At 53.2% G+C, this 13,638-nt stretch overlaps 1 protein-coding gene across 2 annotated transcripts; it reads right to left on the bottom strand.

The window, feature by feature from the left end:
• Window positions 1-3,032: 3,032 nt before the first annotated feature.
• On the bottom strand, window positions 3,033-11,420 carry PTGES (prostaglandin E synthase). 2 transcript variants are annotated; one of them, XM_037401236.1, is made up of 4 exons: window positions 11,281-11,420; window positions 10,326-10,508; window positions 8,820-8,902; window positions 3,033-5,220 (listed from the first exon to the last, which is right to left on the bottom strand). In XM_037401236.1, exons 2-4 carry the CDS (start codon window positions 10,431-10,433, stop codon window positions 4,971-4,973), a joined length of 441 nt encoding a protein of 146 aa, XP_037257133.1. In that variant the 5' UTR covers window positions 10,434-10,508; window positions 11,281-11,420; the 3' UTR covers window positions 3,033-4,970. The 2 variants fall into 2 exon arrangements, with proteins under 2 accessions (XP_037257133.1, XP_037257132.1); XM_037401235.1 differs by lacking the exon at window positions 11,281-11,420 and adding an exon at window positions 10,940-11,245.
• Window positions 11,421-13,638: the final 2,218 nt, after the last annotated feature.

Below are 13,638 nucleotides of genomic sequence, written 5' to 3'. Positions count from 1 at the left end.
ATTTTCCAGCTCAAAGGGATGCCAGCCTGGTTATCCCCATCAGAATGAATTACACAGACATCTTAGAGATTGGAGCATTCTCCTCTCCCACCACCCTTGCGCTGAGCCCTTCTCCCTCTGGTGCCAACAGGAAGGTCCAGAGACCCTCCCAGTCCTGCCAACACCACCTCTGAGCTGCAGAAATGTATGTACAAACAACAGTAACATGTCGTCTCCCAGCAGCTGAGACCCTCCTGCCCCGGGTGGTGCAATGGTCATGGGGCTCGACGCTCCGTTTGGAAGGGGCATCTCCTCCCAGCAGCTGGTATTTTGCTCACTGCTGCTTCTTTCCAAACCCCCAAAAGGGAGCAACCTAAGGCAGCAGGAAAGCTTTTCAGAATCTGGATGGTAGCTATCTGCTGAGGGTGTAACTAACAATTTGGGAAGAAGGGAGGAAGCAAAGGTTTCCTTTGTAGTGAGTGTTACAAAGGAAGTTTGCGTGCAAGGAAGAATCACTGCATGCAGACACACAGCGTGGCCGGGAGCGAGGCAGAGCATCAAGTCAGCTGGCTCTAGAGAGGCCGACGGGCCCAGGAGCAGACACGAGCCTCCTCCTCAAGGCACTCCCCAAGGAACGGCACCCACCGTCCGTCCACCCACCCGTCCCTCCACGTCGAACACCTCAAGCACCCCCCGGGGCCTGCCCGCAGCTCCCTGGCCAGCCAGCACCCGGGCGGGGGTCCCCGTGGGAGGGAGCCCCCGTGGCACAGGGTGGCCCTGGGGGCGCGCGCAGCCACACGAGGGCGCTGCAGCCCCGCGCGGGGGAGCACGGCGCGGCCCGCGGAAGCCGGCGGGGTCTGGGGTGCGGGGCTGAGCCCCCCATCGTGCTGCGCTGCTCCACACCCCGCCCCAAATGGGGCCAGGGACACCCACCCACCCCGTCAGGCTCCTTCTTCTCTGCCCGCAGCTGGGGCTGGCACCCGCATGGCATCCACGTCGCAAACGGGACATCTCACAGCTCAACTCCAGAGCCAGGCAGGAAAAATCCCGGTGGATAGTTTTCCTTGTGCCAGCTTCACCCTCGTGTATGCCAGAGGAGCAGGGAAACATCGCTATCCTTTCCAGGCAACTAACTTGCTTTCCCTAGATGTCACAGGGATCCCAGTTCCTCCAGGGGATCTGCATGGCAAAACCCTACAGCACAAGATGGGAGAGCCCCATGTCTGTTAGGAGAAACAGATTTTCGGAGGGCAGAGAGAGTGACCTGTGTCACAGGAGAGATACCCAGCGGGGATCTTGGTTCCAGATCACACCAGGAGAAGGTCTGGATGAACCAGAGGGACCTGGAAAGCAGCACAGGCAGGTGAGAAAGGGGTCAGCAGCATCCCAGGGCTGGAGGCATGTGTGAAGGGGCTTGCGCTGGGTCTCTGCGCACTTTTTCCCCACAACCAGACACCTTGGGCTCAGCAGGGCAGAGGGAAGACATGTACTGGCAGGGTGAGTCCTACTCAAATATTTAAGCACCAAACACTGTTGTTCTGCAGTCCCAGGTGGGTTTTGCAGTGTTACAATTTCAGGTTTGAGCCAGGTGTGAAAACCAAATTGTTAGCACACACAATGCACACACCAAACCCCACAGACTGGCAAATGCAGCCACCATCCTCGCTCTCACAGGGCTGCACGAGGCTCTGGGTGCACCCTTCCCCCACACCGATGCCAGAGCAGAAAGCTGGGAGCTCTGGGCGTTAGCATATTATTTGGGAAAAGGCATGGGATGCTCATCACTTGCCCCAGACTGGCAAACACCACTGGCTGTGCCCAGGGGAGGGCCAGCAGCTCCAAACACCTCAGCCCGATGGGGCTTGGGCTGACCAGTCAGCCGAGACCAGGCTCTGTCCTGCCTCCCTCAAACCCCCACAGCATTTCAAAATAAGCACAATGGTTAGGCCTGCCTGAAGTTTGCCTCGTGTGCTTTTTCTGTTCGGGTTTTTTTTTTTTGGTTTTTTTTGGTTTGTTTTTTTTTTGGAGCCAAGAGAGTTTGTGTTCCCAAGCTTTTCCCTGCTGCCAGTACAGCAGGGTTTATTTATTTTTAATCAAAAAGAAGAAAGCAGAGCTCTGCATGTAACCTTGGCTTCCCCGACCAGGGCATCAGCCTCAGGCACCGAACAGGCAGTTTAGAAGAGGCTGAAGGAGCTGGCAGCTCTGGGGACTGGGGAGGTTCTGCAGCCCCATTTCTTCCTTTCCATGCCAAAAATTTCAGTCCCAGCTAGATCTCTAGCCACAGCAACATGTATTGGAAGGAGTCCATTTTATAAAGCCATTACCTTTCTTATTTGAAAGCAGAAAGCATAGGGGAAAGGAAAAACTACCAAGTTGAGCCATTTTATCCATCTCAACCAGCTAATGTAGACACCGATGGGGCAGCACTTCCCAAACACCATCAGTTTAAGAAAACAGGAGAAAACTGCAGAAACGAGGCATTTGCTTCCCAACAACCTACCCACAAAAAGAGGTGGCTGCTGAGCTTGAAAAATACAGGCAGCTCCTTTGCAAGTCATAGGCACAGAAAAGAGAGCAACCACATCTTACCTAAACTTGTCCAGCTTTCCAGGGTTGAAGCACCAGCTTGACTCCACAGGCAAGAAGCTCCCAGCTGAGTGCAAGCAGGGTGCGAAGAAAGCTTACTGGGACAAAGCACTTTATATTGCTAGCCTGCTTTGGGGAAAGCTGGGATGGAGGAGGTTTGGGTGAACACCAAGCTTTGTAGCAACCTGCTACTCTGGGAAGGAAAACCAAAGCAGAACTGCTTTCCAAGTCTCAGCTTTGCTGAATTTAAAGGATCAGCACAAAAAAATTACACCTGGAAAAGAGCTTCCTCTGCAGAGCAGGTGAGTCCAGAGAAGGGGGACGTCTCTTTAGGAATTCCAGGGCACTCCAGGCTCTGCAGCAGGGTTTAGCAAAGCACTTTGCAGCTGGGGAGCCATCCTGCTGGGGTTGGACCCAGCTGCTACCCAGCTGCATCTGCTGCTCCCAAAGGAAGGATGTATCAGAGCACAATGATTTGTTTTTATTGGGAATATTTGCTTCCTGCCACCAGGATGCATGTGCAGCAGCAGAGAAATGTACAGGGGTTCAGGATCTTGTGCACCATTTGAGGCAGAAGAGTCTTGTTAAGAGGGGTATATATTACCCAGACATCTGTTGAGGCTATGTAAATGAGAAGTGGCCAAAAGCAAACTGCTGAAGCTGCAGTCCTGCCCACCTTCCACACACAGTTCCCCCATGGGAGAGCAAAGTACTCTCCTTCAAACGTCACCAACAGCCTAAAGCCACATATGCACAGGGGTCAGGAGTTACTGGTACAGAAGCCGCTACCCGAGCTCGGCAAGGTCTCAGAGCATCAGTTTGTGCTTTGTGCACTCAGACACTCAGTGAGGTCTCAGTAAGAGCACACCTGAGGACAGCAGGGTTAAAGGAACACCTTTAGTGCTTAGGGCAGGTGGAAGGGTGTGCTGTGTTCTGCTCATTCTGGTTTCCACATATGATCTTAGTAAAACTCTGCATTACCCTCAGAGGGAGGGAGGAGGCACTGAACAGCAGAGGCTTCCTCCTGCCTTGTCCTCTGTAGGGGTGCTCCATTGCATGCTGCTGTTGCCTGGACCAGCCCTTGGCACTTTGAGACAGCTGCATAGCAGAGGTGCTTACAAGGGTTTATCATCCTGCAATACTCTGGTCCCAGCCTCTCTTCTCCAACATGACAACTTTAAGACAACACCACAGAGCAGTGGTATTCTCACACAGGGAGGTTCAAAGCCACTCATTTCCAGAGCTTTCTGCAAACACCAGCTAATCCAGGCTGCGCACCACTCGGCAGCAGTGTACAGCAGGAAACAGCTGAAAGAAAACATTCCCAAAGTGGTCATGGCACGGCACATTCCCCAGATATTAATGGCCATTCTGTGGCCAGAGAAAGGCTACAGAGGGGGAGAAATCCAGTCTGTTGTCCTGGGAGCATTCTCACACATCAGCAGCATGTGAACGCAGATACCACACTTGGGAGAAAGGTCTGTCTTCAAACTGCAGACCCCATTTTGTATGAGCATCTCAGTCTTTCCAGAAGTCCTAGAGCTTTGTGTTCAGCTCTCTACAGGGTAAGTGATTCCTGCTGGCTGCTCCAGGCATGTCCCTCTGCATCTTGCCACAGTGAGAGTGAGATGGAAAAGCCACAGCTGCTGCTGGCCAGGACCTGCTGAATGCCGGCTGCGTGGCATCCTTGCCGGGACAGGCAGGCTCCTGCCGGCAGCGAGGCTCCCTGGTAGGGAGCTGCGTCCCGTGGCGTGAGATGAGGCAGCGCTGGGAGCACTGAACACTTCAGTGGCTTCACAGCGTCACCCCTGAGACTTCGACTTTCACGTTATGCTGCCTGGCAGGCACCTGCCTCCTGTCCTCACAGGAGAGGGAATGTGACAGAGCCCCCTGCCCACAGACCCACACGGCTGGGCAGGAGGACAGCGGCTGTTTTATAACCCCCCTCTGCTACTACTCACATCTGCTGACCAAGAGACTTCACAGGACCCTGATGGTTTTCCCTTGCTGTGTGACCAGGGGGAAAGGACACATCTTCCCCTTCCCAGTTCCGAATGCAGTTGGGGCAGAAAACCTTTCTTTCAATTAACCCCTTCCTCGAGGGGTAGTCCAGGTGCTTTCCCCCTCTCACCCTTAGAAGCAAGAGAAACCTGCCTCCACATCGTCTTCTGACTCTGCAGGCAGATGCGGCCCTTCCCTCTGGTGACTTCCCTGCCCAATTTCAGTAACATGGGGACTTTATCGAGGCTGCACTGAGCACCACTGGGGTGCAGATGGCCTCCCTGGCAACATACCATGTGTCCACACAAACACACACTCTCACACTCTCACGCACCACCCGGTCCAGCCGAGGAAAGCAGCAGAGTGCGGGACAAAGGGGTTTGTTCGGTCTGTCTCACTGGGCACTACCAGTATGGGGTGGTGGCGAGGAGGATCTGCAGAGCCATGGAGAAGCAGGGCAGCTGTGCCACGCTGTAGGCCACAGAGCGCATAGGCGCCTTCAGTTGCAGGAGGTAGGCGATGGTATGGATGATGCGCCCCACACAGAAGATGAAAAAGTGGATCCTGGCCACTGTGGGACTGGGATCCAGCAGAGAGTAGATGGCTCCGAGGAAGAGGAAGGGAAAGATGTTCTCCATGTCATTGCGGTGGGCCCTGAAAAGGGAGATAACGTTGTTCCTTCCCACCAGGCTCCCTGCTATCTCCTATCCCTTCTAGCCACGGTGCCCATCCCTGGGTGCTTCTGGCTCTCTCTTCCATTGGGTGGGGTAGACGCAGCCCCAAAAGACTCAGATCCCCCCTACACATGCAGGCAACAGGATTTTGCACCCAGTGTCTCTCCCTTGGGATGCTGCACTCCTGAAGCTTGCCCTCTGTGACTGGGTTGCCTTTGCCATGACAGATGACAGCTTGTGGATTAGAGCTTTTAAATAAACAAAGAAAAACAAAGACCCTGCGAAGCTGCGAAAAAATCAAAGCTGGTGCGGTGCCAGCACGGCACGGTCCCAGATGTGGCCATGTTACACAATAAAAGGCAGTTTCCGGGCCACAGTTTCCAGAGCAGGAACTCCCAGGATGGGAGGGTTTGTGGCTTCATCACTCTCTTGTAAGTGCATCCAAAGGGGACTGGGGAGGAGCACCCCAAGTGCCCCCTGCACCCCTGTGACACATCGGCACTGATGGGGCCAGAACCTGCACTCCAGTTGAACATGTGCCTGCCTGAGTATCACATCACCTGCCACCACCCACACCACTACCGAAACAGGATCCGATCACGCTATGAGCGTGGGCTGTGTCCCTCCTCCCCCAAGGTACTATCCTTTGAAGGAGGGAAACCTGTCCCCAAAGCAGTGACCTGCCCTTGCCCTCCCACTGCCTCTGCCCCTCTCCTTCTTTTGTTCCCTTGCAAAGCAAGAGATGCTTTCTGCAGCACAGAGCCCCATCCCCATGCTTCAATGTGGGGACTCTCAGGTTGTGCCCTGGCCGGTGGGGATGGATCTGGGCTCCAAAGTGACCTGATCACAAGACTCATTTGCCTTTTCCCTGTTATCTCAGAAGTTTGAGAGGCAGAGACGAAGCCTTGATAAGAGCTGCCCTTGCTTCCCCACTCCTGTGCTCCAGCATGTTTAAGGACTCACAAAGCCAAGAGAAAATGTTATTTCTTCCCTGAAACAAAGGCCAAGATGCCTGTGCTGCTTTTCTGTGCTAGCTGAGAAGTGTCTGGGAAGTTTTAGGACCCTCTGTCACAACTCATTAGTGCAGACACAGGCTGTGATAGACCTGGCTGAAAACAGACTTTGGAAAAGAAAGAGGGCTGTGTTTTAAGGCCCCTCTCCTGCCCCTGGAGTCAGGTCTATGGAGCAGATGTCCCTGTGCCCGCCCTGGCAAATGCCCCACCAAACATTGATTTCTTCAGGCCAAGGTTTGCCAAAAGTTTCTTTCCATCAGAAATTTTCAGCACCAAGAGACCAGGTTTTTGGAGGCTGACTGCTCCCAAAGGCAGGATCAGTCTCTGAGCAATGGAGCAGGAGCCATCAGGAAGGGCTCTGCTCACGCAGCTTGCCCCAACCTCCTCCCCTTTACTGTGATGCCGAAGCATGGGGACATGAGCAGAGGGTCTGGGTCCAACAGCTGGTTCCCATCACCACATCACATGAAATGACCTGTGTGCTGAATGCCAGCCCCCACCACTGTCTCTCACTGCCCCCTTCCCGTGCCAGAGCCCAGGCCAGGCACCAGGTCAGCAGGGCCAGGCCACCTGTGGGTAAATAGTGCACCTGAGCCATTTCCAGCCACAGCTTTGCTGAAGCATGAAGGGGCTCTGCACAGCCTGTTGTACCCAGAAAAGAGCTACCCCAAGGGCTTTCAGTACCCCATTATCCCCATAACAGGCAGGAGAGCAAGGAGCTTTCTCCTCCCTGCCTCTTGCACCTCCATCGGGAGCAGTCCCTAGATTAAAGGCCACATCCCCAAGTAGAGAGGGGACAAACATGGCAAGGAGCCTGCTGGAAACCTTATTTCAGCTGCTCTCTGGGTGTGATTTTGGGACAGCATGGAGGAATGGGCCTAGAAAAGACACTAAGACAGGTCCTGCTGTTGTAGCAGCATTGCCAGGACAACTCACTGGGGATGAACTGGTCACAGCCTGGACACAGAGGGGACGTATTCCTTGCCAAACCCAGGAGAGTGGAGGGGAGCTGCAGGAAACCCTCTGCCTCTCCTGGTCAGACAGTCCCTGGGAAGAGCCAACCCCATGTGGACAGGCTTGCCCAGTCACAGCCCCTTTTTTTCCCAGCCCAGGGCCCTGCTTGCCCTCCCAGGCCTGCATCACCTCTGCGGGTACCACCAAAAAACCCTTCTGCAGTCCAGGCAGGACCATGATGATAAGCATGGTTTGCTTTGGTGCCAGCTGTGCTGGGAGAGGGCAGCTGCCGGACCCCCACCGCCTCACCCCACAGCAGCCCTGTTTAAACCCGGCCCCAGGGACTTGGAGGTTCAGCGGGGCTGGAAGGACAAACGGAATAACAGGGAGGAGAAAGGCAAGAGCTGAGACACAGCCAGGGGCCTCTCTAAACACCAAGGGGGAAACCTCCCTCCTGGCTGCTGCTTGCTCTCCTTTGCCCTGCCGGGCTCTGCTACACTCCCAATAACCCCAGCAGCTCAGCCATGGCTCTGCTACGCTCCCAGTAACACCCGTGAAGAAAACCCAACAACACCCTTGTTCAGGGAAAACACCTTGGGTTTAATCTGTCTTCCCCAGGGCTGTGAACAGATCAGCAAGGACCGACTCAGAGTGCTTTAACTGCACAAGTCAGATCCCAGACCTCCCCCAGGTCTTTGCTGCAGCTCCATTTATTTATTTTTATGGACGCTTGTCTTTTCTGACTAATTAAAGAAGATTTTTTTTTTAATGATTTTCTGATTGTTTATTTTATTATGATGATTTTCTTTTTCCTAGGAAGAAAATAGCTCATTTGCCACCCTCCTTCCTCTGGAAGCCCAGGGATTAGGTGGCACTGGACGTTTTTTAAAGCAAATCTTGCAGGCAGCGAGAGGTGAGCGGCACAGTTCCCCACCCACAGCAGAGCTGGCAGCCAAGGTCTCAGTTGACAGCAGGGCATGGCTCCAGCCCCTTTCCTGCATGTCACCAGTGATCCAGCCAAACACTCAGGGCACCTCCTTCTGCGCAAGAGAGATGGCAAACCAAGCCTGGGGCTGAATAACCCCATGCTTTACCCCTGAGGAACTGTGAGCCCCACAGAAGAGGGGGAAGATTCAGACTTTGCACAGTTAGGGAAGCAAAAGTTATTGCAATCACATCCAGCTTCTTCCCAAATGCACAAAAAGGGCAGCTGCATATAGCACTGGGACCAGTCACACAGTTACCTCTCCAAGCTGTGCAGGGAGCTTGGGTCCTGTTGGGGCAGGGCACGAGGAGCCTTTGGTTGCGGGTATGGGACAAGACCTTGGGGGCTTGTGGGACTTTGAGCATCTAAAAATTAGTTTAATTGCATCAGAGTAGGCTGTTGGACCCAAACCTCGGTCTTTCTCCGTGTCCTTGCTCCAGCACACAACATGCTCCCATTAAAGATTAAACTGCTCTAGTGTGCAGGGTCACACAGCTGAGCTCCAGGCATTCAACCCATCTAGGTAATTAAATAATGAGCCCTTTAGCTTCCCACTGCTTCTTTGCCAGCATCTGCCAGGGATCACCTCGCAGCACAGTGGGAATGCCGGCACCGCCGCCTACTTGCCTGCGGCACCGCTCCACATCGGGGTCTTCACGGTAGTACTGCAGCCCCCCGTTGCGCAGTGCATCCTCCGGGTTTGCAAATGCCTGCAAGGGAGAATCCCCATAATATGTATGCTTATAATGTTTTCAGGAACTTCACAGGTAGAAGCTTTGCCCCTAATCTTTAAGACCTATGGAGATTTCTTCCTGCCCCAGTTTCTCACCACCCTTCACAAACACAAGAGCAACTGCACTTCCATGTGCATGGTCTTGGGGGTTAAACCCTGCACCTCCCAAGGGGTTTCCTTATCCTCTGAAAAAAACAACTCTGCCTGCTGAGTCCCAAACAGGGGGCTTCATGGGAGCTCCTGATCCCAGCCCACTTCTCCCCATGAAACCCACTTAAATGAGACTTTTTCAACCACCAAATGAGATCACTGCTGGCACACAGCTTGCAGACGCTGAATGCAGCATCCAAAAGATAACCTGGACTGTCAGATTAGTTTACCCTACCAAGAAAGAGTATTCCCTCACTGGCTTTTTGGCAGTGATACTGTGACTGAAACCAGCCCTGGGGAAATCAGATCCTACGCTAATAAACTTACAAATAAAAATTACTTATATGAGCTCCCCACCTATGCTCAGAAACTGTTCCTCAGGGACTTGGTTACATGCAACAGCTTCACTTTGCAGCCTGAAAAGGACCCTGGTGCTTTCTTTAATCATGTTACAAGCCAAGTCCTAGGGTTGGAGCATCATTTAGAAACACAAGGGAAGAGGACAAGTCATCAGTTACAATGATGCTACAGCACACAGGTATCTCTTTGTATTTTATCTGAGAGCAGAAATCTCTCCCTCCCACTCTACCGATGCAGTCGGAAACTCCTCAAATACTTTAAAACAGATTTTACAAGCAGCTGAGTTTTGCCACAAGTTCAATTTGGGTTGCAGGTGATAAAAGGTCCAGTTCACCCCATCTCCTGACAGCAGCTAGAGCTCCCAGTCCTCCCTGTATTTTCCCCGAGTCCAAGAACCATTTCCTCCAGCTATTGTTTTTATTCCCCACGACTTCCTGCTCTCCTGGAGCATTCACATAGCCATTCAGCCTCTGAAAAAGGCTTTCTGCTAAGCTGCAGGAAAAAAAAAACATTGCAACGATTTCCTCTTAAATACTTTGTTTTCCCCTTCCTTCTTCCAGACATGGCAAATTAAGTGTAAACAGACTCTTTCCAGAAGCAGCTCACCTGCATGGCATTTTAGATCTGAAATTACTATTTAGACTGGGATTCAGAAATTATAAACATGAAGCTACAGATGGTAGAAACAAACAAAAAGTACCAAAGAGAAGTGAGATAAATATCTGCTGCAGCTATGAAACATGTTTTGCTTTCAACTGAAGGTCAAAAAAAATGGAGCTTGCTTCAGGAAAACTCTGTTGGCCTTCACAAGAGTAACAGAAGAAAGAAAAAACACAGAACCCCAAGGAAAAAAGCCAGAAAGGGAGAAGGAAATGGAAGCTGGATCTTACCTTCTTTCTGAGTCTCACTTGTCCCGTAACGATGGCAACAACATACATTTTTAAAATCAAGATCGTGCTGTAGAACGTAAACGACATAAACACTTTGTTTTCCATCATTTTGGGGGTAGGTGCCACTCGACCACCTGCAACACTCGCAGCCAGTGGAGATCTCGCTGGGGCTTCAAGAGGGCTCTGCAGGAGAGGGGGCAGGAGCAGCCACGTTTAAACACAAAACAGGTCACCACTGTTTCTTCGGCGAAAGCCCACAGCCCCCGCACACCCCCCCTCCAGGCTGATGCAGCCGCGCTGCCGGTGAGCGCGCCCAGCGCGGGACACGGAGCGGCTCCAGCTTCTCTCACCCTGCTGCCACCGGCTCCGTGGGGATGCGGTGCCCCAGGCTGGGATGCAGCCCCCTCGACCGTCTGGGCCACAGCAAGGCTCAGCCTGGCCACAGCTCGACCTCTTGCCCCCCCAAAGCAGCCCACCACGATCCCCCGTCCCGCCGCGTCTTTTGTTCGTGCCCACAGGGACGGAGCGTCCCTCGCCCAGCCAGGCACTGCTCACCCACAGGTATGAGCGGATCAGCCCTGGAAGAAGGAGTTAGGAGGAAGGTAGGGACCTACCTCAGCCACATCCAGCCCTGTGCTCCTGTGCTCCCTCCGTCCCCGAACCCACAGCTCACCCCTGCGTGGCGACGTTCCCAGTACTCCCCAGTCCCGCCCAGTGCAGACTGAGCGTCCCATGGCAGTAGCAGCCAGCCCTCCCCTACAGAGCCACCTGCCGAGGGATGGGACGCAGGGACGGAGCCATCCCTTGCCCCACCAGCGCCCATCACCCGGGGGCCTGGGCTGCCCCTGCACCCCCTGGCTAGCAGGGGTGCTCCTGGAGTGACCAGCCTGGAAGAACAACCGGGCAAGTCTCGGACCACAAAGCCCCGAACATGCAAACAAAAGTAAAAAGCAACCTGCCCAGCCCCAAAGACAGCTTGTCCTCGTTTTCTCCAAGAGGGTGAACCGGGTCAGTCGGGTATAATTTTGTCCTCGGTCTAGACAGTGGCATCTGAATTCGGAGCTGTCTCTTCCCCAGCCACAAAACACTGGTGAAGAAAGAGTGGGATCTAAGCCTCTGCAGGCAGTTGGGCTGCTCTCCCAGTGCAAACCTTTTAACTCCTTCTTCCCCAGCCTTGGTCCCAGTGCTGGCAGCAGCAAACCTCCGGTAAGCTGGCAGCATGGGGACTGATAGGAGCTCTCCAAGTTTATTAGTGTTGGAGGGCTGAATGTGGGGTTCAGTTACTTTAGAGAGAACACACACGTTAAAAAAACCCAAAAAAACCCCCAAGACTTTTTTCAGGAAAATGGAAACTTTTGGAGATTGAGGGGAAAATGAATGCTTTGAGGATGCAAGCAGTTTTTTAATAAGCTGACACATTGGAATAAAAAAATTGTTTCAAGCCACAAAAAGCCTCAAAAAACAATGAACAAAGTATGACAGTTTGTCACTTACAGAACCATCCATTAAAGTGTTTGTGTCTCTTGGACTAGGTTTGTTCTTCAAGGCTTTTAAACTTCTTAACTGCCACTGAGCAAAACTAATCCTTTGCTTTCCAAGAGGGTCCAGAGTAACCCAGGAGGAGCATCGCACTCAGACCAGGACCAGGCTCCAGTCCCATCACTACAGACCCTGTTGCACAAGGACAGTTTTTTCCCCAGCAATGGGATGCTGGTGGCACCCCACTCCTTGGGGAGAACAGGCTACAGGAGTCCTTTTCCTGGGGTGCTGGTGTGAATTTAAAGCAGCTTCATGCTTAGGGCACAGCGGCTCTGGGCTCAAGAAATACAAAAGGATTGTTGATGAGAACATGAGTCAGGTTATATGGGTGGATCTGGAAGATCAGCTCGTTTCAGAGAGTAAGCTAAGAAGGAAAACAGTCATCTCTCTCTGGGCAGTGTTATCCCACCAGCCCTGACCAGCAGCTGAGGGATGCCGCAGGCCAGACTCCACCTCTGCTCCTGCAGAAGGGAGGGCTGCACCATTTCTTGTATTGCCAGCAGTCAGCACAGTCACACTAGGGCAGCTTTCTTGCCAGGATCAGTGCTGTGGAAAAGGTTTTACTCCTGTCCTGCTCAGCTCAGATGCGAACTGCATGCTCTGGCCATCCCACGAAGGGCTGAGCTCTTCCTGTGCCTCTCCAGAGCAGATGTCCTTCCCTCCACCCCAGCCTACCTGGCTCCAGACCCCTGTGCTGCTCTCAGCCTGGCAGGCCAGGGCTCCGAGCCAGAAAGACCCTTCAAGCACACAGTCTCACTCCTGGCACTGAGATCTGCAAATTCTTTGCATTTGCTTCTGAATTTCTCTCGCCACAGCTGTTCTGCCCTGATGCTGCAAACCCAGAGATGTCACACCACTTATTGCAATGCACCAGCTCAGCTCCATGACATCCAAGGGTGCAGAGAGCCTTTGAAAACCCCAAATGCTTTCAAGGGAGAAGTACTTGCAGCTGGTCACCACCACCCTGGCGTCAGGGCGGCTGCAGAACAAGTCCTGGCACAGCCCGGTGTGGAGCTCTGCAGCCCAGCAGTAAATGCCTCTGACAGGCTGCTTCCCTGGGGATGGGAATGGGGACACTGGAACACACAGCAGCCATGTGGGTTCAAACACTGCAGTAACGGCTGGGGTGCTGACCCTGGACCCCAGCCCTGTGCTGCCACCAAACTGCATCCAACACCACTCACATGTCTGTGGAGCTTGGCAGAGCGTTAGAGATACCATAATGCCAAGCATAAACAGTTGATGGCAAAGTTACATCCCAAACACTGCTCCCTCCCATCTCCTCTCTCCATTGTTGACTGGGAGCAAATCTGTAGCTGAGAAGACATTGCTGCTCAAGAACCGGGGCGATGCAAGGGCCACACCTGCCCTGCAGCAGGGATGAGACTTTTTGCAGCAGCCCCTTTCCCAGCTCTCCTGGGAGCCTGGGGCTAGGGCAGGCAGCCAGACCCTTCACCAACAGCACATCATGCCCTCCATGAAGCCACTCCAGTTTTTACCAGCTGAGGACCCAGCCCGCGGGCTCTTTGGTAGTGAGACCTTTTTCCTTTGTGCACCTTCTTCCCCTCCTGAGGCAGCTAGAACGCCTCACTGAGCAGCAGGAATATGCACAAGCTTGGTACCACCGGCAGACAAGCCAGGACTTCTCCTGCTAGCCAGACAGACTTTCTCCTCAACATTATTCAAACACTGGGAGGAAGCCCTGGACAGGTAGTACCAGCAGCTGGCTCAAATTTAAATTGGAGTGATCAAGAAGCACAGTTTGTTTAAGCAT

The sequence above is a fragment of the Falco rusticolus genome, chromosome 9, assembly GCF_015220075.1.
Source record: "Falco rusticolus isolate bFalRus1 chromosome 9, bFalRus1.pri, whole genome shotgun sequence".
NCBI classification, from domain to species: domain Eukaryota; kingdom Metazoa; phylum Chordata; class Aves; order Falconiformes; family Falconidae; genus Falco; species Falco rusticolus.
This window is presented reverse-complemented; position numbering and strand designations above follow the sequence as displayed.